Genomic DNA, 27,003 nt, shown 5'->3' with positions numbered 1-27,003 from the left:
GTACTGCTTTTCCTACTCTTTTATTGACTGTGAAGGCTACTCCATTTCTTCTGAGGGATTCTTGCCCACAGTAGTATACCTGATGGTCATCTGAATTAAATTCACCCATTCCTGTCCATTTTAGTTCACTGATTCCTAAGATGTTGATGTTCAGTCTTGTCATCTCTTGTTTGACCACATCCAGCTTGCCTTGATTCATGTATCTTACATTCCAGGTTCCTATGGAGTATAGATCTTTGCAGCATCGGACTTTCCTTTCACCACCAGATACATCTGCAGCTGAGTGTCCTTTTGGCTTTGACCCAGTCGCTTCATTCTTTCTGGTGCTACTAGTACTAGCCCTCTGCTGTTCCCCAGTAGCACATTGGACACCTTCCGACCTGAGGGTCTCATCTTCCGGCGTCATATCTTTTTGCCTTCTGGTACTGTCCATGGGGTTTTCATGGCAAAGATACTGGAGTGGGTTGCCATTTCCTTCTCCAGTGGATCACGTTTTGTCAGAGCTCTCTGCTATGACCTGTCCGTCTTGGGTGGCCCTGCATGGCATAGCTCATAGCTTCATTGAGCTATGCAAGCCCCTTCGCCATGACAAGGCAGTGATCCATGAAGGAGTTGGATTACTTAGGCATCACAAAAAATCCCTTTCTGCTTCCTTCTATATTTTTCAAAATTTTAGTAGGAAGAACAAACACTCAAACAGTCCTGAAAACATCTTTCTGTTTTGCTTGAAAAAGAATAGAAACTACACATGGGATTAAGAATCTCCTCTCTTGGCATATTTCCCTTTGTAATGCTACTACTACGGGGAGACACATAGGCAAGTACGGTGGGTGGGAGCGGGTGCTCGATCAAGTGCCAGATCCAGGTTTTCAAGGGCCTTGTGCAGGACACCCTCCATGCCCCCACCTGCTTCAATTAATCTTTTCACCACTGCTCACTATTGCTACCAGTGCACCATTGCCAGGCAGAAAACCACCAGCACCTGCTGCACTTTCTCTTGCCACTACCATTTTCTGGACTAGAGAGAGAGGCAAGTTGCAGTGGTGAAGACTGGCAGTGACTCCAGAAGGCTGTTATGAGGGACCTTCATGCAAGCGTGGACTAGGGTTGGGATGAAACTCATCAGAATCTGTCTCTGTAGCATTCACAGACTTCTTCCTGTTTTCGGTCCAGCCTTGCAAAGCGAGATGAGAGGAAGTCCGTGAACACTTGTGGAATGAAGAAGCAATTCTCCTTTGCATCACATACACAAGCAGCACAAAAGCTGATGCAGGTCGCACAGAAAAAGGGACAATGCTTGACCAGCAGCTGCACGGGGCTTGCAACCACTGCCTAAGCAGCATCGCTCTTCTGCATCAGGTGGAGCAGAACAAATAGCTGCTGCATGTGGCACAGAAGAGGGATGTCTCTTGCACAGTGCCTGGGACTCCAGCCCTGGCAAGGGCCCTGCAAGCGCTGGGTGCACTTGCTCAGAACTCAGACTTAGGGCTGTGACAAAGCAGACTGGAGTCTGGGGAACAAAGGCCAGGAAATCCATTGCCTCTCCAGCCCCAGTACAGATGACACACCCCTCTGACTTGACAAGCACTCGTCCATGACTAGCCTTGATGGTATTCTTCTACTCACCAGTACTTTTTAGCAAATACCATCGGCTCTTTTTTCTTCATAAAGCTGGGGGAAAACATTCTCATGGTAGGGCCAGTACCACCATTGAGCAAGAAAAGGCAACTGCTTCAGGCATTAGATGCAGGAAGAAGCAGAGCAACCTTCTAGCCATTCCTCAGAGTCTTCTGGGTATTCTCCCCTTGAGAGGATAGAAATGTATATGCTACACAGCCTGTCTCACACCTCGTAAGCTAGGCTGCAGTCTTGAGGTGGTGGGGGCCCTCTCTTATTACTACTTTTGAAACAAGATTGATCTGCCAGGCTTGTTAGCTTCTGTGCATGGTGTAGAGGAGGCCCCATCTTGTCTTTTGTCTTAGGCAGCAAAATGTTTTGGGTCTGCTCTATCTCATGGACAACATTTTCAAGAAAGAATCAGCTACAGGACTGCATACTTAACCACTTTATCCATTCTGTTAGTTTGCACATATATTTGTCTGCACAAAAATAATCAGTGGAGAACAAGCAGATGCACCATTCTGCCCTGAAAGCACTTGTTCTTGGCAAAGAAGGAGCAACCTGGTATAATAGTTTCCCACATCTTAATACATGCTAGACAAACCTCCACCTTTAGTAATGTTCTTCCCCAATCTTGATTCCTGCCTTCTCTTAAAATATGAAGCTGTATCCCCTTCATCTCTTGGGAGTACTGCTAAAAGAACCAACACTTTCTGCAGCCAGTTGAAATAGGTCAAATGCCAAAGTACTTAGGTGCTCTCCAACTGTTGGAGGACTCTGTCTGGCAGCTTCTTGGATGCCCTTCAAGTGGTTTCACACATCTGTGTGTGGAATACTATTGCCTTAACTTTTTTCTACCTGTAACCCAGTTGATTGGCCTCTGTAAAGTGTGAGCCAATTTTCCAAGAAATTGAGGTGGTTGGGGAAAGGAATCTGACTTCACCCTTTCTTCTGTCTCAACTTTTTCTTGGCTAGATACCATCTTGGAATCCAGCAAAATTAAATGGAGGGGAAGCATTAGTAAACCAGCAAGTTGCTGTGTTAGATTTTCTTTGAAAAGTTGTGCATAAATCAAGCCTATATAAAACATAAGCAAGAACATGTCAAATATCAGTGGGAGAAGTAAGCTTTGTTTATGTCTGTTTATGTTTAGCCATGTACTTCAGGTGTTACACTTGCTAACAGTGTAAATGATAGATTAAGAGACCTGTGGCAATTCAGTAGGCAGTTGGCTAACCTCCATAAATGAAATGTGGATATGAAAGGAAACACATGAGTTTTGTGGGGATCAGTAAGCAGAGGAGGCATGGAACAAATGGGCATAAAGATATGCAGAATAAAGACTAAGAAACCAGGAAGTACCCATGGTCTCAAGTTGGTAATTTTCAAAACCATAGTTACGTAAGATTAACCATGGTTTCACAGTTCAGGGTTCATTTGGCACAATAAGCTACATCTAATGAAAAATATAAGGGAGAACTTCCAGTCTGTTCATTGCTGTGCCAGATTTGGAGAGAGAAGGAAAGGCATATCAGCCAAGGGGAAGGATAGGCATAACCACATGCTGGTAAGTCATGATGTCCAGATGCAGTGAGGATCTTGCCTTTGATGCTGTAATCTTAAAGTGTAATCTTAAGTCTTAAAGATTTCCCTCTTGCTCATTCAGTTTGAGGTGAATGTCTGGTAATGTGGGCTCCCAGACTGGCTTGATCCCCAGCAGCCTCTCTTTAATAAGAACTGCTGGAAGATCCATCTCAAATAACTTGGTCTTTGTTGCAGAATGGCAGCGGAAATCTGCTAATCCCACAATTATTCTATTCCTTTCCTGCCATGTGCGTTCACATTTTTCTTGCCTATTATGTAATGGAAGATCCACTAAGTGCATATGTCTCTTGGGAACCTTCCCATTAAATGTTGGAAGTCCATGGTCAAATAAAGATGAGTCTGTGAAAGAAACCTCTTTCTTCTAAAGCTTTCCATTCTATAAGTAAAATCTCTTGTTTGATGGAATCAATTAGACAACTCCATGTAGGAGGGTCTTGTGAAGTATGATGACTTAGCAACCATTAACTCAACTAGAAAGATGAGCAATTTTCTCCTGTCTGAGACAGTGAAGGCTTCTTCCCCTTGGTGATGATTGATAGAAAGGACATTTGGACTGGGAAGAATGGGGCTACAATTTCATAAGAGACATGTTCCTTAAGATCTGTGATGGGAAATCTTTCTGGACATGGAATCTGAAAGATTTTTATGTTGAGATCAACATAGGGATGGATGAAACACTCTATTTCTGTTCCATATCAGTTTTGAAATAATCAGTCATAAGCTTATTCCGTCCAAGGTCCACGTTTTAAACTACATGATAATCCACAATTTCTGATGCAATTACCCTAATATAGGCATTTTGCATGTTGTTTTTGAAGAACTAGGAACGGTATCACAAAACTCAGAAATGTGTGCTATCTGAGGTATAACTGTTCTGATCTACATAGTGTTCCAAGAACAGCAAATTAGAATGGTTTGCTTAAAGGTGCAGGCCAGGCTCAATTCTACTCCATCCCTAACTTTATCATCTTTCCCTTTGCATGTGGAGTGATTTTTTTTGTACTAAACATCTCCTGCATCCTAAATGGACCTTCTGCCAGTGAACTTGCTCCATGAGGTTCATGGATCCTTATGATTGCAAGGTGGTTTGCTAGCTACCATTCATATCCTGGAGATGCACCCAGCCAGATAACTTTTAGTTGCAGATGACAAGCCACCCAAAACTTCACCCAAGCCATGCAAAACATCTCATGGATGATTTCAAATTCAGGGTTTTTTTGGGGGGGAGAGATACTGTAACACCTATGGGTGGCTTTCCGTGGTGGATGGGCAGTTAGTGAAAGACAGTCCATATTTTCACCTCCCTTTTCACAGGACCATGACTCACTTTCAAGGCAATGGGATAAACTTTCAGGTGGGGGGGTAGGCTTACCTTTAAGGTTGAAGGGCTCAAGGATTTGCTATTTCTTTTAAGAGAGGTGGCTGCTTGACTGCATTCCTTTGGCACTTAGGGACGAACGATCTCATGGGGATGATGCTACATCACAACACAGTGTTCCCAGAGATGTTCTGGTAGTGCAGGAAGGAATGGCTGTCCTTGTTGGTATGCCCTCCTCCCAAAATGCCAAAAATGTCTGAGCCAAATACTTTGGATTTTGTTTACATTTATTCCATTTTTGGCATCGAAGGAACTCTGAAGCAGCTAACCACCTCTCTGCCATTTACAAATGTGTTAAGATATTTAAAGCATTAGCATGGCTTTTTATATTGCTGTAGTACTAAAAGCAACATTTAAACAAACCCAGGAGAATAAAAAAAAGCTTTCACCTGGCCTTCTTTGTCAGTCAAGTGCAAGCTATTCTAAATGGGGATATGCAAGATTAGAAAGATGCCATTTTGCACAAGGACAGAGATGCCCATTTTGATGTGCACAATTGGTTATATGTAATAAGTCTCTCTAGCCGTAGTGCCTGCAAACCGATGAGCTCTTTGAGGAGAATTCTTGGCTTCCTTCAGAGTTTTCAGTCTTTTGTTCAAAAGGGTGGGTGTGGAGAATGGTGGGGGGGGGGGAGAGTCCTGATGAAAAAATAAAGCAAGCACTGGCTTAAAAAATGCTTTTGTAGCACATATTTCTTGCAGGCGCCGAGGAGTAATGTACAAGGGCCGATTTTCCTGTGGGTGTTCAGAAGTGGGCGGAGAAGGCCCTTGTTTATGTTCTGAGTGACTGAGGAGAGAAGGGCAGGCGGGCTTCTGCCTGCAGTTCTCTGAATAAAAACTGACCTTATCATCGGTGGCAGAACATGCCTTTGTTTCTGTGCTTAAAATCATCTTGTTAACCTGGGGAAAATCATTCGGAAAATGCTGAGGGGGGCTTGGGTATCTGTGGGAAGGTGCTGCTAGTGGGGTGAGATGAGTGGAGGTGGAGATGAGAAAGAGAGACTGATTTAGGCATTTTCTATCGGTTCAGGAAACTTTGAAGGCAGGGCGAGAGTTTTACTGTCCAAAGTGTGTTTTTACAACCCCACATATGAAGCAGATGGCCGTGCGTGTGCATCTGAGTTCACCAGGGGGGGTAATTCTGGCGAGGGAGGGCAAACCATGGAGCAGAGGGGAACTGTGTAAGCAACAATCTGGAGCTGTAACTCTTCTTTTGACTTCTTCTGTTTCAAGTAAACACTCCATTACGCCCTCCCCTCTTCCCTTCCTCCACCCCCACCTCCCTTATTCAACATTGCTCATGTGTTTTCTATTTAAGGGCTGTAGCGCGAGGCAAATATGATTGGCGTCCACAGCCCCCTTTTGACTCTCGGCTCAAGCCTGTAAGAGCGAAGCAGGAGCTCAGCCTATAAGGGGGAGTAGTTGTGGGCTTGAGTATTCCTTACTCTCCCCATTTACTGAAGCAACTCTGGATTTCCTTTTTTCTTTTCATGCTGGTTGTGCCTGGGATGGATTTTTATCTCTGAGTGGGAACAAGGATGGTGTGGAACCATGTTGGAAAGAGGTTTATTTTCAAACTCCATCCTGCAACTTAGTGTCTAACAATATGCTATTGTGTTAAACTCTTGGGTGTGTTTTTCCCCCTCTTTCTCCCCTCCTCAACCACTCTCCAATGTTCCTCTGTGCTACTGAGTTGGGGGCCAGAGGAGACTGCTTCTATATGGCCAGCCATTTGGGGATATGCTGCGAGCCACGGTGGTGTTCTGATTGGCCTGGCACTGGTGACAACTCGGCCTATCAAGAGTCGGATGGACAGAGGTCGCTCTCCTGGAGCCATGGCTGGAAGCTGGCTCACAGCTTGCTTTTTCCCTTCCCCAGGTGCTGACGCTAGCTCTGAACCTATGATCCTGGAGCAGTATGTGGTGGTGTCCAACTATGAGAAACAGGAGAACTCCGAGATCAGCCTGCAGTCTGGAGAGGTGGTGGATGTCATAGAGAAGAATGAAAGTGGTAAGATGCATTTTGGAAGGAATATTGCATTTATTTAAATTGCCTCCCACTTCTTTCTCTCCATTTCCCCTTCAGTCCTTCATGTACTGCATCTGGTATAGTGCCTGACTCAGGAGGTGAGATTCCCCCCCCCCCCCACACACACACACACACATATTTGGTTTGGGCTTGGGGCCAAAATATTGCCTTCTACTACAAGAATGTCTCCTAAGCTTGTACATTAATTACCAATATACATTAATGGAAAACCTTGGAGTTGTGGGGAAGGGGGGTGTCCACAGCATATGCTCTGTATTTATTAGCATGATACAGTTTCTGTGCTGGAAAAGACCTTGGTATTTCCATTACTTGCCACTATTTGATGGATTTATTGTATGAGATACTAAAATGCTTCTCTGGGGATAAAAAACTGGCATGATAATTCAAACTTTTGCTCAGGACTACGGAGATACAGATATCTATATTACAGTGAAAGGCTTTAAGTGCTTTAAAAAGTGGGTTGTATATGTCATATGGGGAGTTGCTTTTAGCTGATGTAATCAATTGATTTATAAAAGGTATTATACTAGCTCAGTGAAGTAATTCATTCCCTTTAATTACCCAGTAGCAGTCTGTCTTCATTAAAGGAATTATGTTGGAAAGGGATGCAGCTAGATCAATTTTTCCCAAGCGGGTCTCTTCCAGGTGTGTTCCATCATTCCTGGCCAGCACAACCATTGACCATTTGGGTTGATGTAAGCTGTAGCTCAAGACATCTGGAGAGTACCAGGACAGAAAAAACTGGTCTAGAATGGTAAAACTATGCTGTGCAAGCTGAAACCTTTTAACAAGAGACAGCCCTGATTTAAAATGAGCAGTTCCAATCTGTAATGAATAAAATGTACTGATCAGGGTTTTCAGATAAAATAAGTACACACTAAAATGTTCAGGGAGGAAAAATAAATCAATTCCTTTTAGGGAATCTCCAGATTTTGTTTCTAAACTGAAACAGAAGGATATACTAGCTTTGTTTACATTATACATTAAGACTGCAATCCTATACCTCTTTATCTGAGAGTAAGTCCCATTGAATTAAATTGTACTTATGCCCAAGCAGATATGTATAGGATTGTAGTGTAAGCTATTTAACTACGATTTGAATTGTCTGCTATGTACTATGCAAATACATTTCTGATTGACCCTAAAGCTGATCTTTTCTATATGATAATTTATTGAATAATACATATTTCAGAAACATATCTGTACAACAATGGCTAGTTTGAAAGAGTTGAAACTGTTGGCTTCAACGTACAATGCTATGCATGTTGAAAGAGAAAAATGTCCCACAGCTTTCCAGTATTCTACAACTATCAGTAATGGGGAATGTTGGGAGCTGAAGGTTTTTTTCCTTTCTAAGCATGCATAGGATTGTGTCCTTAATCTTTTCAGTTGTCTAGAAGCTCTCATGCTTTTTCTTCTGAGAACCCTTATATCTGGAACTTGAGGTTCACAAAGCCCTTACTTCTAGACTTCTGTGTAGTAGCACTGGGTTATGGTGTGAATTCAAATAGTTATTGCTATCCTGGCATGGGCCAGAAGGAAGTCAAAGCAGAAATCCAATGAAAAAGGATGTGAAAATTGAAAGAGAACGGGGCTGTAAGTATCCAGGGTTTCCTCTGTTCAGATTTGTGGTAGAAGGGGCTAGATTCACCAATTGGTCAAAGTTTAAGTGGCATTTTAAATAAGTGGCTTCCATGATCTCCAAAATAAAAGATGGCTATATTTCTAGTAAAAGAAATGCTGATAGGGAAAAGGATGTTACAGATGAAGAATGCTTTAAAATTAAACACTTGAAGCTGGCACCTATAGAGACAGAAGAGTATGGAATCTAAGGAGAGAGATAATGCAATGAGAGGGAATCATGGTTCCCACAGTTGCAGGTGCCATATTTCCAGTAAAACATAAGACATTGCTTAAAAAATTAAAATCTGGCAGCCAACTGGAGGGCTTCTTCCTTGCTTTATGGAGTGTCTGTCTCTCCTTTCTTCCCTTTCTTTTTTGGTTTTTGAATGCAAACATCATATGCATTGAAACTTAATATATTCATATGCGTTATATTTCTATCCCACCTTTTTTCCTATAAGGAACCCAAGGTGGCTAGTAATGGTGCTCTCCATTGTATCCTCACTGTGAGGTAGGTGAGTCTGAGAGTCCATGACTGACCCAAACAGGACACCAATGTGGTAAATGGATGAGTGAAGACTAGAACCTTGATCTTCTGAATCCCAGCCCAGCACTGTAACCATTCTGTATGCTGGCTCTGAAAGTAGAATCTGACTACTTCCCAGAAATAAGGGATATGGCCCAGAATTTCAGATGGTTGCTCTGGAGTGAAACCAGCAACCACTTACTGGTTATATTTCCTTAAGGTCTGGTGTGGCATCCCTAGATAAGATGCTAGTTTTATGTTACATTCTATTGTACTAGTTTGTTGTGGTCCTGTTTTTCATGGTTTGGATTCTTTGTTGAACTCTGTCTATTTCTGTGAAATATTTCATTGTTACTGCCAGAGCAGGTATGGGGAAACTTCTTGTGGTGGAGTCATGCATCACTTCCTGAAGGACAAGAAACTATTATTACCAATTTTCTTTTTCTTGCTGGCAAAGGACTCATGGCACTTTTCTCCTATGCAGAAGCTATGGATTATGGGGTCAAAGGCATCTAAAGAGCACCAAGTGTGGAAAGGCTAATGTATATCAAAACCTTCTTGCTTAAAATGAATGAAAGAAATCCATGCTGCTTTTAAAATGCCTTTCCACTCGAGATCATCAAATTGCTCATACATAAAAAGATTGTACTGTCACGTCGTCTTCCCAATATTTTCGAGAAAGTGTGGGTGTTCGTTTCTGGGGTAGTGCTTTTGCTATAAATAAAAGCAGCAGCTGCAAGCTAGCCTGTCCGTCCCTTTAAAGTGGCCTGTTGCGGGCTGGTGTTGTGCAGAGAAGAGGGAGATTTGCCCCAAGGCCAAATATATACTTGTGCACGAAGCTAACTGGGTGGCCCTGGCAGGTTCTCCTTCTTAGTCGAACATGTCCTCTGGGATCATGATGAAGATAAACAAGTGGAGCACTTTGTACACTGGATAGCATTGGAAAGACTAGTAATAGTTGTAAACTTTATATTAAATACCTTTGTGCAAGGACTTTTTTTTATGTTGCTGCTTTTACATTACAAATGATTGGGCCTTTTCAAGAAAGGGGAGAAAACACTGAAGGAGCTGTTTTGCCACGTTTGGCTTGGATGTATCTTGAAATGGTCAAGTTATAAAATTGTGGCTGCTAGGCTATTTGTAATGGAAATCATGACATTCTGTTAAGTGTAATCTTGGGAAGGGAACATTCAGGGGTCTCTTTGCTCTCCAACTGGGATTTGCCCTTGCTATGGCGATAAGGTTAACAGTTTTAACTTGTCTGAATTGGCCCGTAGCTATTTCTTTGGCCATAACACATTCACTAATGTATTTAGCTATAATATTATATTAGAACATGAATAAAACAAACCTATTCTGGCCTAGGTAAACTACTAGGTACTTTATCAATATGTATTTTTAAGCAAAATAGTCCTTCCAGCTGAGGGAAGTGGATTGGCTTTCTCCTGTCTAGGATTATCTTTGCAGCTGTATAACTATTATTTCAAGAGAATTTTAATGTTTTTCCCCAGTCATGCTTTTATGCAATATATTAACAAATTTGGGCATTTCCCATACAACTAATTTATTTCTCTGTTTTACTTTATTGCCACGAAGACCTATTTGTGACTTTATACACACACAAACACGGTTAAAAATGCCAGGCTTGTTCTGTTGTTCCTAGGCCTGTTGCAGTTCAAATAAGCATACAGAATTTGCCCACCTCAGACAGTTCATGTAATTCAGCCAATTGCTCAGTCATGGAAAAAGTTCCAACCAAATTACCAGTTGCCTCAATGTTGTGGTTCTCCATAACCTTTCTGGACTCTCCCATTATTCAGTGAATAGCATCCCAATTCTGTAAACTCGCTCACAATCCATCTGGATCCTAGAAATAGTCTATAGAAGAATTGTATGGAAGAACTCTTTATTTTTGTAGCAGGTTTCTTTGTACAACTTGTGTTTTATACTTCTATATTCATCTATTTGCATTGTGGGAAAACTTGACAACTGCTACAAAAGTGTCAGACTCCAGTAGTTAAGATTATTATTGACTTCCCAATTCAGCCTTGTTTCTGGAAGTTTGACAATGTGCCAATATTATTTCTTTGATTAAAATTACACCATAGCTGGCAACCTATCCTCCCTGCTTTGTTAAAGCAATGCAGTAGCTGGACAACAGCCCTCGCTGGTCTTGCATGATCCTTGCTTGTCTTTGTGGTTTGTTGCACAAGTCTTGTATGTAGCTGACATAGTTCGGATGTTAAACATTTAGGGTAACTTTTGGGAAAAGGATTGGACCACCCCAGTGTGCTTTGGAAGAGTTGTTTTCTATTTTGGTTCCTTCTTGCCTGGCAGCAGAGAGTGCTGATAGGATAAAGCTGTGATATAATTGTGCTTAGGAGTGAAATGATGGGAGCCAGTCACTAGGTAACTGTGTTTTTATCACACACCTTCCTTGCTGAGACCAGGCTGGGGTGGTTACAGCTGACCAGTGTCACAAACTGCCCCATGTCAGCCTCCCATTGTATTTGACCAGAGAATTAGATTTTAAAAGTGGTAAATTAAATGTAAAAGGACCTTGATTTGCACTAGTTTGATTTCCTTTCTCTCTCCTTGTCGGGCTCCTCTCTGTTCTAGTGGCAGGAAGGCCAAGAAAAATGGGGATGGGGAGGGAACTGTTCTAGTTATGCCTTAGGCCACAAGGTAGTGTCCTGGAAGCTGATGATCAAGCTTAATCAAGTGCTTGCTTATTCCTTTGTGCCAGGAATGTGGAGAAGGGGATGTCAAGCTTTTTGTTTTTTGTGTTGTTTTTGTCATCTAATTGAAAACAGTCAGGCTTCTTTAACTTAAGGTCACCATGCTGCAATACAAATCGCTCTTACCTTTTCTACCCCATGGGAATCATGAAGTCTGATCTGTTATGTTGGTCAGGTATCTGGATGTCCCAGTGTTTCATAGGTCCTGAAGAAGCCATGCTTTTTTGGCTCCTGAAAAAGATGCAATCTGGAAATGTTGAAATTGAAATAATAAGATACTGTGTACCATAATGCTGGTTCACCTAGTGAACAGAATATGCCACCTACACATAGAAGAATCCATGTGTCAAGCATGCACAAGTTATGAAGTTCTGTGTGCCAGCTTAGGGGAAGAAATGTTCAGGATTAACTGGATAACTAGCCTTCATATCAGCCTAAATAGCAGTCTTCAAGGATTACTCTTGTGATTATTGATCAAATGCATTCACCATACAGTCCATAAACTGGGGTAGGCAACTTGTGTCCCCGTCCCCCCCCGACCACAGGTGTTTTGACCATCATCTTCCATCAGCCCTAACAAGGATATCCAACAGTGAGGATGATATAAATTGTAAGTCAAAACTTCTGGAGGGCTACAGGTTGCCTTCCCCACTGTAAACATACCAATTGAAATTTGAGTGTCCATGTGATATAAACACAGAAAAGAGAGGGAGAGGCTAAGTCTGTATTTAAACTGCACATTACACATAAGTCTGTCTTGTCCCATGCCTACCAGCTTTTTCTCAAGTTTGTAGCAGTTTGATCTAGTGGCTGTTTGTTTATTGATGGCACCCTCTAGAGCTTTTGATGTCTTACTGTTAGTTTCCGCCACTAAACATCTAAATGATCACAACATAATCCAGCCTTGCAAAGAAAGAATCTGTGATTTTGTGACACTTCAGTAGACTGAGCAAAGAGGAGCAATCCTCTTCCATTTTACAAAGCTTCCTTGTTTGTTTGCCTTCCTGGCAGCTTTGCAAGGGGCTATTAAATAATGAGAGGTAATGCTGTTTACATATAGTTGTTAATATGGGTGGAATGTTTGTTTTTAGTCTAAATGCTGGTTCCTGTTAATTTTTATAGTAGTGGTTTATTGTTTTTAAAGTTATTATTGATCCCTGTATTGTGAATTTATATGCTGGAAGGGATTTTATCCTCAAAGGCAGCCTACAGCTATTTTTAAATAAATAATTTAGGGTAAATTTACACTCTGGCTACTTGGAAACAATTGTTCTCAGAAGGAAAATGTTTCATTAGGAACTTAAATGTTTTATGCTCCATTTGGACTCTGATTTTGGGCAGCACTACTGTTGCTGCCAGATGCTGCTATAAAAGTCAAAATTTGCACAGAATGGACGGTCATATTTGACTGTGTCATGCAACAGTATTTTGATGTTTCCTGTTCCAGTGGAACTCAGTAAGGGCATGGAAGGATGTTAGAACATGCACATGAGAAAGCGTTTGGGGGGAATGAAACAAGACTTTGAGGTCCGTGCTGCAGCCCAGGCCCCCTTTTCTGTAGCAGTGCCACCCAAGGAGAAGGGATTCCCCCTCCCCTTTTTGTCCTTGTAATCTTTGAGTGAAGCTGCAAAGAATTATAGAAAAACTCCTGTGACCAAAGAGTAGGTAGCATTTAGTAGCTAGGAATACTTTCTGAGGTAGTTCTAAGTAGAAATAGTTTAAAACATGTTAGTTTTAGGAGGAAATGCAGCAGTAGGAAAAGGACACTCTTGTTATTCCATACATACCGATGATTGTTGGGTCCCCATTGCACTACTTCTTGATGTCTTGACCTGTTTAGAAAGGGGAAAGGGTGGATTTAGTTAAACCAGGGGTTATTAGCATGGATCATTATTGTCTTCCTGGAGCTGTAAGTTGTCTACTAGGAGCTGTATGCCACCCTGCTGCTGCAAACATTATTTCCAGATTTATTGCTGCAGTTGTGACAAAATGGCAGCAATTTGGCCTGCATGGCTTGTTTGCAAGAAAAATTGCACACCTGGGAGGCTGCTAAGAGCACAATTCTGCTTGCAAACAAAGCATGTGCTACTTCGTAGCTTTTTTTCCTTGCAAAAGTTCCAATTTTTTGCTGCAAGTTCAGTCAGGACAGTAGGGGCAAACTAGTTAAGAGGGCCACATGCTGCCTTCCCTTGGTTAAACCTTATTCCATGCCAGCTCTACTGAATATAGCTAGCTAGATATTATGGTTTGCCAAGTGCTTAGCAACCCCCTCTGTTTGCAGTTCCTAACTGGTAGAAAACCAGAATTATTAATTACCTTGCAGTCTGTTTTGGTCAGAAGTTGTGCATGCCAGTTTTGTGAACATGCAGTTGTTTCTACCCAGCTGAGGTTATGCTGTATGCATGTTATCCAAATGCTGAATCATGGGTCTTGAAATAGTTGACTTTCAGGTGCCATCTTGCATGGCTTCTTATATTTTAGGCAAGCAGTGGTGTAACGTGTGCTTCCTATTTTTCTGTAACATCCAAAATGGAATTCTTGCCTTCCTCATTTCACAAGATGTGCATGCTGTTCTTGCACACACAGTTTGCACAGTTTTTAAAGTTACTACTACAAGGATAGTATTTTGACGGTGATGAACTATCCAGAAGAGCAAGTGAAGCACAGATAGTGGAATCTGGACTCATTTAATGTCTGGTTAATTAAGGAGATCATGCATATTGGAGATCTTTAGGGGGTTTTTTGTTTGTTTGTTGGGGTTTTTTTAGGTTAACAAATTTGAGATTGTTGACTAAGAGCAAGTATAAATGTTATCTTGTGAAATTGTAAGTTGTTACATGATATCTTTGGTGCATACAGTGTGGAAGATACTCAGATGATGTTTTGATTCTCTATTGTATGAATTCTGTGAATTCACCTTATGCAATCACAAGGTACTGTGACTGTATACATTAGATATAGATTTGGTTTGCGCATTACACTAACTCATTGTTAATCCAATTCTGAGTTGTTGTGATATATGAACCCAGCCATGCTAACATGGTTTGTAAAACACAAATAACTCAGGAAGACGATTCATAGTTTTTGGTTGTGAACTCTTAAGTTGTTAAAACTATAGATAGTTGTTACATTGTTTAACTGGGCTACAGAGGTGACAGGCAAGAGTAATAAAAAACAACAACAGCCATTCTACTTATCAAGCCTATAGCAGTTCCAATGTATTTGGGATATTGAGAGAGAGTGAGCAAAGGAGGAGGAAAACAAAAGATTCAGTGATTGAGAAAATAAATAGCCAGTGTAATAGTGACAGTAATATGCATAAAGCAGCCTCCCTCAACTTAGTGTCCTCCAGATGTTTTGGATTGCATTCTTACTATGGACCAAGTTGGCTGTGACTGATGAGAACTCAAGTACACAAGGTTGGGAAAAGCTTGGACTTGAAGTAGGGAATCTTAGATTTAATTCCTTATTAAGTCGTTAAGTTCTCTGAATAGCCTTGAGCATACCCCCTCTCATACAGTTGCTGACCCAGTTTACATGTAATAATTGATACATCTGGTTTAGAAAACAACACAGGAAAGTCCCATTCCTTGGATGTTAGGCATGCTGTGAAAACTTGGGACTTTGGCTTGGTGAGGGGAACAACCCAGAATGTTAACCCATGATTTGTTGTTGAGTTAAAACTGGGTTGCACATCACACTGAATAACCCAGAAGCAGGGAGAAGGAGTGTTCTTGTGCTGCCATGAATAACTGTAATAATTGCCCATTGCACAAAAACTAACTCACACTCTCAGCTTAAATCTACTTCACATATTTGTCATTGTTTGAAACAAGAATTTCATATTTTTATGATAATTCTTCAAGCCATGCATCCAAACTGTCATCTTCAGCTTAAAGAGTTTGGATAGGTGGCAATTTTGGAATTCAAGGGAGAACATGTGCCTGAAACCCTGGAGAGCCAGTGCCAATCAGTGTAGGGTAGATCATTCTGAGTTAGATGAACCAAAGATCTGACTCAGCACAGTAGCACCCTGCCTGTCTAATTCCCCAATTTCCAGTAATGTGAAACTGCCAAACAGATCAGAACAGGCAGTGAAATTCAAAGATACTGGCATGTTCTAATCTGGGGGGGCGGGGGTGCAGATGTAACAACAGGGTTTGTGTTTTTTTCCCCCCTGTAAGAAATCTCTACAGGAGGGCATAAGACCTCCACTATACAATGTGGCAGCATGCGAATATTTCCACATTCTCATCTTCCCTGTTTGCTTTCCAGCTCTTGGTTGGAAAGGACTAACTGGAAACTTCATTACTTGATTTTAATTTCTGTCTTCGTTTTCACTCCTAGTTCCTTCCAATTGTCAAACTTTTTTGGCTCCTTCTTCTCACTTCTCATGGAGAAATAGAAATCTGCAACTGCTCAGGTTGGCAACTCAAAGGGGAAAAAATTATATGCTGGGCCTCCTTGACCCTCCCCTCAAATCAGACTCCTTTACAGATTTTCCCCTCTGTTATGGAGCTATGGCCAGCTTGGGGACCTTGAAACCTCCCCAGGAAAAATCTGCTTTGTATATTAGAACACTCTAATGTTATAATGATTGGGTTTCTGTATCCGCCAAATAGGTCACTAGCTCAGCAGTTTTGTTGAGAGGGCAATACCCGGAAAGATCTGAGGGATATTACAAAGGATTCCCATTCTTTTTCGTAATTACCTTGTGGCTTAGATTTCTAGAGTTACAACAGCTGAAAAACTATTGTTTCAATGGGCTCTTGTTACATCATAAAGCTTTTGGGGAGTGTGTATTTTCTCTTCCTTTTTTTCAGGCAAGTTTTTTAAATCTAAGACTTTCCTAGCTGATTTAAACATATGTCATTTTTCTCGGGAAATGATTAATGACTTATATGCATGCTTGTTTTGACAAATTGGTCTGAAAGTATCAAACAAAAGACTGATGGTGCATTTTTATGTCAGATGAGGACAAGATTAATAAAGCGTGGAGTGTTGGTTTTGTTTTCCCCAGAGCTGCACAGCAAATAAGCAGTTCCAATAATGCCTTGGCAGACATAGAAGCTGCAATCATTAGCAGAGTGGTTTCAATTGCAACCAGAAATATTTATCCTTTGTCTCACTTCCCCTTCAATACCTCATTTTCCTTTACTCTTAGTGTATATGGTAGTGCCTGTATTCCCTATAATACAATTACCTAGTCTTTTTTGACATAAAGCCATGATAATTAAACAGCCATGATTATTTACTTCGTAACAGAGTGGTGTCGTCAGTGAAGAAAGCTTGCTAGATTTCTCTCCATCCTTCAAGGATTGTTCTTTTTGTAGTAAGTTAGAAAACAGATGGTTAATATCACCCAGTCCCTGGACTGTATAGTGCAAAGTAGATGAACCAGAATGCCTGATGTTGTACCAGGTACCCTCTTTGGACAGTGGTGAACTTTAAGTAGAATGGATATGCTTTAGCATTTTTTATGATCATCTGAAGTTCTTAAAATAAAATCCTTTACTGCTTAATTCTGATTTTCCTGACTCTTAATCTTGGCTCCTTCTAGAAATAACTGGGGCTCTAGCCCAAGACTGAAAATTGCATAGATAGGTTGGAATTTTGCCTTTCTTAGCATTAATGATGTGAAATTACTGGATTTTCTAGAGTGGCCATTCCAAACCTGTGATTCTTAATGAAGTCAATGTTCCAGAAAGTACCTAGGGAGACAGAGTTCTAGAACCTTTTGGGTTTAAATCAAGTCTTTCATTTAACCGTATTCACAGAAGAGCAATTATTTTAAGGTTTACAAAACAGTGTCAGATAAACAAACAAAACTTGCATAATGCCAGTAGACTAAGGGACCAGGAGGTGACAAATATAATGTCACGGTTTCATTGCAGATGTATAAAACCAGGAAAAGGAGAAAATTCACCTATTAGTTGGAAAGTGAAAATTAGATCTGTTTATATAAAATGCAATGCAAACAAATTTCTCCCCCTTACCTGTTGATAGCAACCTTTGGAATCACAGAATTATTCTACCTGAGTGAAATTGTTTAATTCATGTGTTACATGTATCCCTTCCCTTAGATCAGGGGATTGCTGTTCATACCATCCATGCCCTTTTTAAAATCATCCCAAAGAATCAAGTTTAAATGGTTCCACTGTGTGGGAATAGTAAGATTTCTCCAAATTCCCTTTGTATAGTGTCTGCATATGTGTGTGTGATCTTCATTTCATGGGAACAGTGTCACTTGACAGTCATCTTTGCGGCTCCATTTTATGTATGTATGTATGTATTTTTTCTGGCTTTTGCTCAGATTCTTTGATGGAATATCATGTCTATCAATCTTATATACCTGGAAGGTGGAATAGAGTATGTTTTGAGCTTATTGGCTCTAACCTAAAGGGTACCAACTGTTTAATTCCTTCACAGAGGTCTCTCATGTAAGTGGTAAATTGACAAGGCAACCGTTTTAAAGCTGTTAGCACCTCCAGTCAATTAAAGTTGAAATTTAGAGAACACGAGACCTAAATGTATGCCCAGTTTTTATCAAAAACACTGACAGTGCACCTGCTCCTTAGTGTATATTTAATTCAAATGGAGGAAAACATTAAAATGATATAGTTTTGTCCTTTTCATTTGTAATGGTTGATTCAAACCATAAGTATTATGAGGACTGTTGTATTAGGTGCTTCTAGTCCAAGAGAGCAGTTTTGGGTCTAGCAGTGAAGCCTCCATTGGTGCCTCAAACAGCTAGGTGGAGGGTAATTTTTGTAAGCCGCCCCGAGGCTTGTTTGTAAGCCGCCCCGAGGCTTTGGCAAGGGGCGGCATAGAAATGTTATAATAATAATAATAATAATAATAATAATAATAATAATAATAATAATAAATAATTTTTTCATTGGGAAAAGGGTTAATTCCTGCCCAGTACTTGTACAGTCCTGATCCTGATTTCTTCTCATGCTCTACTGCAGTTTTTTAAATATCTTAAACTAGACATTCTAATTGTAAGTACACAATCACCTTACATCTACTTTGGCTGTATAACTGCCTGTGTATATACATTACAAACTGTTATTCATAAAGCATCTATTTCCTCAAATTTGAGTTCATCATTTAACATTTATCCAAAGAAGTTCCCTTAGGTCAGACATGGGGTCTTTAGGAATTGGTGGGAACAGCTATATGTTTCCTTTGTGGATCAAAATTCAAAAGTGTGGCAATAGTGTTAACACTGACACAGCAATAAGGACAAATGTGAACATTCTAAGTAAAGCATACTGTTAGTCTAAAATACCACCTGAGTGGTTTTCAGGCATTACCTTCACAAAATGCCACGTATGCATGAGAGCTATGGATTGAGTATAATTTTCAGACCATAATAATGGGCTAAGGATGTTTGTTGGCTTAAAAGGCCTGCCAGTCCTATATAGAGATACTTTTTAAACTCTCTCCCTTGAGGAAGAGTAATTCTGTGAGAAAGAACATTTAAAAACACATATTTAAATATATATGAATTTTCAGGTGGATTTTTTTAAGATTACAGAGCAATACAGGAACAGAACAAACTTAAGAATGAAAAAATGTGATATGGACAGTAAATGTATTGATGTGCCTGTCATTAGCTGTATAGTAAATTCTAGCATGCCCATATAAGATTTGGTTTTAAGGGCCTTGAGAGGGCAATCATTTACACTGATAATGAATAAAAATCAGCTAATACTATGTGACTGGAATGTCCCAGTTACGACATAATGTTAAATTCTCATGATGTAGTGGTATTCATCTTTTCTACATCCATAGTTACACAGGTTTGCGTGAATGGACTTTGCTGTCCTCTATTGATTACTGAACTCTTGTTTGTTTGTTTAGCCTAAAAGTGAGGACAGTAACTGTGCCTCAATTCTGCATGAGTTCAGAAGATGTAGAATGTAGTATTTGGTGCAAAAATTTAGTTCCTGAGCATCTCACCTTGGACAGAGTTGGGAGGAAGCTGGATTTCTACATCTTTTAACTGAAAGTGCTTGGCAAATGACTACTGAAATATTAAAAATGAGTGAGGGTTCTAATGGTGTAAGTTGGTGTCTTGCAGTGGCAGAGGGTTGGACCCAATGGCCTTCATGGTCCCTTCCAACTCTACTATTCTGTATTCTATAATTAATATTTTCAGTGGTTCGGGATTGAGACTTCAGTATATTTGCTTTCCAAGGTTAGCAAAAAAGAAAAAGTAAGCAAAATCAGAAGAATATAGTGAAACTTGTTCAGCGTATTCTTGATGCAGAGTTGAACTGCCTATTATTTTGAAGCACGTGAGTAACTACAGCTGATAATGCCAAGGCATAATTCTGCCCAGCGAGAGATGAATGTTCTGGAGAACTGAGCTCAAATGGAGCCATTTCCATGCTCATGTAAATGATGCATTGTAGCTGTCATTAGAAGATCATGCATGTTCTGTCTGCATAGCTTTTGGCCTTACAGTACTGAGTATAAGGAGAAATAACCAATATAGAATTGATCCTGTAGAACACTGCCAAAATTTAACCATGTTGTCTGTAATGAATTGCTGTTTGTTAACAAGCACTTCATGGGGTAGAAGAGCAAAGCTGCTAGCATTTATAAGCAAAAGCACATTATCACTTGAGTGATTTCTTGATCCTAAAAAGAGATCTGGTAGAGATACATTAAGGCTGTTCATCTACTTGAGCTTATTTTTTAATAATTGTTAAATTATAAGGAATCAAATAACATCAAAGATTGTCTCAATTATTTTTACATCAACTCTGTTTGATGATTCTTATAATGCAAGTGATAGTGAAGTTGGGGCAGAGGTGGGGGTGCTTTGACAGGGAGATACTGACTTGTTTAAGGCCACTCTTTAGATCATGGCCTATTGACCTGCTACCACTGGCTTAAGGATTTGGGGGCTGTTTGCACTCAGGGGCTCCTGCTTTTGTCCCTATGTTCACTTACTTGCCCTCTCCCTCTGGACCTAATCCGTGCAACCACAGTACTCAAGGAGAACTCAGGGCTAAGTGAAAGAAGCTGCTTAATCTTCTCAGCCAGGCCTCTGCTTATGTGCTTAGACAAGGCAAGTGAACAGGTACTGACAGCAAGGAAGAGGACCAGCAGAACCAGCAAACTTAGGGATTGAGACTGGGCCCCTTGCAGTCATGTTTTGAATGTTGACAAATTGCTTTGTATGTCTTCTCTGTCTAATGATGTCCAGACTCCTAGGTTGGGATTTTTCTTCTGAATGGATATCAAGATTAGTGGCACAAACTTGGAAGGCCTAGAGCAGGGTGCAGAGGGAAGAGAGCTAACCGTATCTACTCCAATCTGGTGGTGTGATATGTTGTACAACAGACTGGAAATGGGAAATGATAAAGTTGGGACTATTTTAATTTTACAGTAAGCTTCCCTCTCTCTTGTGTTGAATTTTCCTTTAGTAATGGGACACAGGATGCATCATCTTGTTAAGTTGCATTTCTAAAAATTTTCCACTAGGAGGCATTTCCTTCTGTCTGTGCAGGAATATTTCATATGTTGAGATTTGAAATAGAAAGCCAGTTGGAAGTGGAAAAACCTTGATGTTCAGCTGAAACCCTGGTGATTCCGTGAGCAATTAAAACGTCTTCAGCCGTTGTGGCTGTGGTGCCATGGAAGGAATGTTTGAGTTATCCAACAGGCTGAGGCTAAGAAATCAAGAATAGCACACATGCTTAATAAGGACTCCCAGAAAATAGAAATCACTCACTCCAATGTGTGGTCTCTGTACTTTCCCCCACAAAGATAACTCTTCCAAGATAACTCTTTGTTGACCATAACTGTACATATTCTCTTCCATATGTTGCCTCTACCTCCTTCTTTGCTTGTTGCCTGTGGAAAGGTTGTGCATCTTTTCTTTGGACGTAGTTGGGCAGTACATGGAGGATCACAGGCACTATTATGAGACATCCAGTCACTTTCACTCCACCTTAATGCACAGAAAGCATGTTTTAAGACTTGATGACTAGTGAACTATTGTGAAACTAGCAAAAGTTAGCACAGTTCAATGCTTTTCTCCACCTATTTTTTGCATCTATGAGAAGAAATCCAGAAACAAGCCCTAAATTCTGTTTTCATCCAGTATACCTTTTATACTGGGATGGGGAATGTGTGGTCCAGCACTTGTTGGTGGACTGAAACTATTATCAGGTCTAGTTAATAGTGAGGGCCACAGGTAGAAGCTGTTGTTTATTAAAGGTTCCTGTTCAGGCAGATTGAGCATTGTGTCTATATTAATTGTTTGGCACATATATAAGACCTTTTTCTTTGCTTTGGGAAAAGGTGTAATTTTAATTCAAGAATGGAACCATTTTTTGAGGAAAAAAACATATGAATCTGAAGGTTGTTAGGGAGAACATTCATAAATAATATAATAGGAAAAATGGAGACTGAATTCCAAAATTCTGCTCAGAACAAATTAAATTCTTTAGCATCGCTTTGGCTTCCCATAATTTGGCCATTCACTTGTATTGTAGGAGCTAGATTATTGCTGGCTGGGAGAGCTGGGGAAAAAACAGAATGCCAAAAAAGTGTGTGTTAATTGGAATCTTAAGTAGAGTTCTGAAATGGGGAAATCCAAATTCATTGAGCAGATTACTCTTGCCAGGTTTTGTTGTTTTTAAAAGAATTCATTCCAATTTCAACTATGGAAATAGGAATGGTAAGCCATATTAGTGTGTGGTAGCAAAAATGCAAGTTCTGCAGCACTATAGATTGCATGATTTAAAGTCCAGTTAATCCGGTACATGCATTAAAAGTTATAATGTGCCACAGTAACATTAAAGTTTTTTTTAAAAAAGGAATAATCCTGTTAAAAAGATTGCAAGGGGCTTTTAGGTGTTTTTAGATACTTCTTATCACGCTCCATTTTCTGTGAGTTGTATCCACATGCTGCTCAAGTGAGTGCCTTCTCTGTATATAACCTGTGCATAAGAATGGTTTGAAAGGCACAGCATGCCTGACTTGAATGTTTGAACCAGCAACTAGTGTCCTTTATTTGTTACTTCCTTTTAACAGAGAACCAACCTCTGCTTTTATATTTTTATTTTTACTTTATAAAAATCACCGTTATGAGAATCCATGAATACTATAGTACCCCCTTTCTTGCGTGTTAGTGCAACAGCTCATCAGAGTGCGTGAATCCTTTGGGAATACCTACATCCCAAGGCTCAGAATGTCAAGACTGCTGGGGTTTGCTCCTTCATTCCCATGATTTTCAATTCTCTCTACAGTCTTGCCTAGGACTTTACACAGGATGGTGGATCTCCTAAGCACTATAAAATACTACCCAATTTAAGAGAGTGGTTTGGATGCATAAGTGGATGCCTGGGAATTGCATGCTTAATATTAATGAAATGGGAGGAGATGTATATTTTCCCAAGAGCGTTTCATGTATTCCTGTGTAGAACAGCAATCTAATCTTTTGGAGAGAGTCTCTCTTGAGAAGTGCATGTGTTTTGTTTGGATTGAGTTACCCCCTGTGCTTGGAACTGGAGTGTGTCTTGGCAGCAGGAAACAATTGTGACAAAATAATTCTGAATGCAAAGACATCCAAGATTTGAAACAAAGCCCAGCTGGTTTCATTTCTTCTTAAAGCTATAGTGTGTTGTGTCCTTTTTTAAGTGTTGGAGAAACTGAGCCTTACAGTAGTTATAATCCACTTTCAAATTAGGTATGCCTTAAATCAGTACTTGGGGCAATCCAGGACAAAACGCAAGGCCAAACAGAATCTCTGTCACGCAAAAGCAAGGTGTGGCATTAGGCGTTCAGTCATTCCAGGCATGGTCCTGGTGTAACATCATCCTATGTCTTCAGGCCAACATTTGTTTTGAAAAAAGGCATTGCTGCATTTTGGTAGGATCTGCAATATAGTTATTAAGAGTGGGATTTTCGTCCTTGTTGGATCTCTATGATGGATGACTTTTCCTTCGTAATCGACTTCTCCTTTGTAATCAACTTCTCCTGGGCATTTCTCCTATCCTTTTTCTCCTAAACTTTATAAAAATAACCATCATGAGAGAGGACACAAACACTGTAATGTCTCTCTGTTTTCCTTGTGTATTGATGCAACAGCTCATTAGAGTACTCATTTGAAGTGTATGCTATGATTGTAAGAGGAATGCTGTTGACTTAATCTGATATCACATTCATCAAGATAAGCAAGCCCATGAAATCGGCTGGTAGCATACTGTACTTGAAATGGCCCCCAAGTTTCCCATTTGAAAAACCAGAAGAGGCTTTCAGTTAGTTTATATGATAATAAGATTCACAAGCAAAAAAGAACTGTTTCCAAAATTCGGCCTATCTGAATTTCTCCTCTGATTTTGGAGTCATGTGCCTGTTTTTGAAGCAGAAACTGTTGCATCAGGAGTACTTTCGGTGATAATTTTCAAGTCTGGTACTAAAATTTGTATGGATAGTTTGCTATGGATGCTTGATTTGCTGTAACTTTCACATTAGTCAATCCATTTTTCTTTGTTTCCCTTCCTCTGCATTACCAAAGTGCACATGCATTCTGTAACACAGGAAAAAGTCAATACTGAGTTTTGTATGCATCAAGATCTCTTTTTGCATGGTTTTGCATATGTGAAGTGCAAATGAATATCCATAAAACAATACAAAAGCTCTTGGTGCTGTCATACATAAACACATTGCTATTTTTTTCTTCAAGTGTTCTAATATGTAAGCTATGTTAATGTAGAGGTAGGAGGTAAATACCTGTAAACTGAACTACAGCTCCTGTAATTCTAGAATTCAAGGGTAGCAATTTTCTTAAGCTGGAATGTAGTAGAGCGAACTTCTGAAACAGTAGAACAACAATGGAAGAAAAATCTTCCACTGAGGGACAGGACAATATATGGTTTAGACAAACTGGTATGTCAGCATCTCCACCCATTGAGGGAAAGCAGACTATAAGATACACTTTTCACTATGTGCTACTATGCACATGTGGGGGCAGGTAAAGCTTGAGCAAATAAATGTTCCTTAATTAGTATATAAAGTTCTGTAGGGTGTTGTTTGCATTTTTAAATTAAAAACTCATGGGGAATGTTGTTAAACAATGAAAAGGTTGTTTAAGGTACTTCAGGTTTTAGATGCATTTTAGGAACACCGTAGGGCACTTAGATCCTTTAGCTAAAAGGGTATGGAACAAATTCATACTGAAATTAGAGGAGATGTAGGTCAGATTAGTGCTCTTTATCTTGTTTGGAAACATTTTAGAATTTTAAAGATACTTCTAGGAAATGCTTCGAAGAAAAGATTACGCATATCTGTAGATTCTCCTTGAATTCTTCATTCAGGAGCTGCATGCACACAAAGCAAAACCTTTATATCATTTTAGCTTCTCCAGAAAAGTGGTTTTTTTAGCTCCTCTTTTCAGCATCTTCAGAGTTAACGTCAAAAGACATCATCTGGAGAAACAATTACACTTTGCTGGCTTGGTCTCAGAATATTTGAAAGCTGAGTTGGAGAACAAATAAGCACTGGCAGACTGAGGAGTAGTTGGAGAGAGGATGCAGGCGAGTCTGGTGGCAGGAACCAAAAACTGTATTTGGGTTAAAGGACCCATTGTTGGTTCATCAGTTCTTGGGTGAGTCCTTTGTGAATATTTCAAGCTTGTCCTGTCTTGCATTTTGAAATCTCTGAGGGTGCACCATACCACTTTATTGCTTATATACATCAGTGCTTTTTGCTAGTAAGGAGGTAGACCCAGTTGTTCCTAAACAGTCACTGTCAATTAAAAAAAAAATCTAAATTATCTCTGTCACATGTGGGAAGCAGACATTCTTCACATTTTTAAATAGCTTCCAACTTCAGTGTTGTGGAAAGATCAGGAAAGATCTATGTTGGAAGATAATTGCAGCTCCTTGTACAGTGCAAAATCCAAAGCTCCACCGTTCTCCTGATGCCACAAATCTTTAGGAGATGATTTACATATTATTGCTATAAGGGAAAGGCCAAGAAGAACAAGGACAGAAGATGGATTACAGGCCAGCTCACATAACCAATCTAGTCCAGTAAGAAGTGTGGGTTGACCAGACCTGGGGTTGAACACAAGTTGCATCCCAGTCCAGACTTCCTGCCTGATGCAAAATGATTGAAACAGATCAAGCATTGAATGTGGTAAATGGGTCCTTTGTTGTGAATTGTGTTTACATGGGCAATTCATTGTGGGAAAATGTGTTCAGCTCTCCATGATGATTTGATCATGTGAATTGACTCAATTAACTTTTTAGGACTTTTCCCAAACTCTGAATTGTACATTGCAAGCAAAAATTTGGAAACATATTTCAGTTAAATCAGGAAGCAGGTATAGTACTGGTACAGAACAGAAGAATATTTATACCTGGAATCCTTGGCAAAGGCAGAGAATTTTAATGACCTTTCTCTTCCCTGAGGAGCAGAGAAGCCTCTTCCACATCATTTGGCCATAGTATAGCTGGCCCAGAGAAATGCATCTTGCACCTTTCTAGCCCACCATCTGTAACAGGCTGACCTTTTTCCATTGTCTAATCCTCTCTCCCCACACCCAGTGAAGTAAGCAAGCAGAGACCACCCTTTAATTGACTTGGAGCCATTTTCAGCCATGTACTAATAATCTGGTTTCTCTTTGGTCTTATTAAAATTGTATTGTTATACATATCCTAGAGTCATGGCAACAGACAATTTTAACTGCAGAGCTGTTTTTCTAAACATGCCAATAACTATTTCAAGGCTTTCTGAAAGTCCCAGCTTAAGGATTTCTTAAGGATTTCTTAAGGATTTCTTAAGGACTTTCTCTGAAAGTCCCAGTTTTTTGCTATCTTTGAAAGCAGACACTACTGCCTCCTCATGGAATTATACTCCGTTGGTATTTAGAGAAAGCATTCTATCTAGTCTCAAATGCCACCATGTCCTTTTGATATTTTCTGATAAACACAGGATATTTCCTCTCCCCAACATTTCTCTGCAGCTAGTTTTATGTAGCAAGATTTCTTTTTAAGTTAGGTCACTAAAATATTGACTTTAGTAGGATTCACAAATTGTTTCAGAAGCTAGCAATATTATGAAATAGAATTTGAGTTTGCAATATTATGAAACAGATAAGAGGAACTGTTTTTCCCTTTAAAAGTTCATGTAATGGTGACCTATGCTCTGGTAACTTCCCAATTGGACTATTGCAATACGCTGTACATATGGCTGTCCTTGAACATGGTCTGGATACTTCAATTCGTTCAGAATAGAGCTGCCAATATATTAAAAGGGACTGGCAGGTACTCTCATATAATGCCAGTCCTATACTGTTTACACAGGCTGCCAATTGAAGTCCAGGCCCAATTTAAGGTGCTGGTAATAACCTATAAATGGCTTGGGTCCTGGATACCTAAAAGAGCTCTTTCTTCCCTATGTGCCTTCCCGCGCCTTGAGATCTGAGGCAGAGGT

General features: G+C 40.1%; 1 protein-coding gene across 5 annotated transcripts in view; it reads left to right on the top strand.

Annotated features, from left to right (window-relative positions):
• The window catches only part of SH3PXD2A (SH3 and PX domains 2A), a 287,812-nt gene that overhangs the window by 198,525 nt on the left and 62,284 nt on the right, over positions 1-27,003 (top strand). For 4 of the 5 annotated variants that reach the window (XM_044438062.1, XM_044438052.1, XM_044438043.1 and 1 more), the window contains one exon: positions 6,481-6,612. In XM_044438062.1, coding sequence (XP_044293997.1) covers positions 6,481-6,612 — 132 coding nt within the window. Of the gene's footprint in view, positions 1-6,015; positions 6,167-6,480; positions 6,613-27,003 lie in introns of those variants that run through there. The other variant, XM_044438072.1, reaches the window with a different exon arrangement.

The sequence above is a fragment of the Varanus komodoensis genome, unplaced genomic scaffold (genome assembly GCF_004798865.1).
Source record: "Varanus komodoensis strain SLA01 unplaced genomic scaffold, ASM479886v1 scaffold1, whole genome shotgun sequence".
Taxonomy (NCBI): domain Eukaryota; kingdom Metazoa; phylum Chordata; class Lepidosauria; order Squamata; family Varanidae; genus Varanus; species Varanus komodoensis.
Note: the sequence above shows the minus strand (reverse complement) of the source record. Positions and strands in the feature narration are given on the sequence as shown.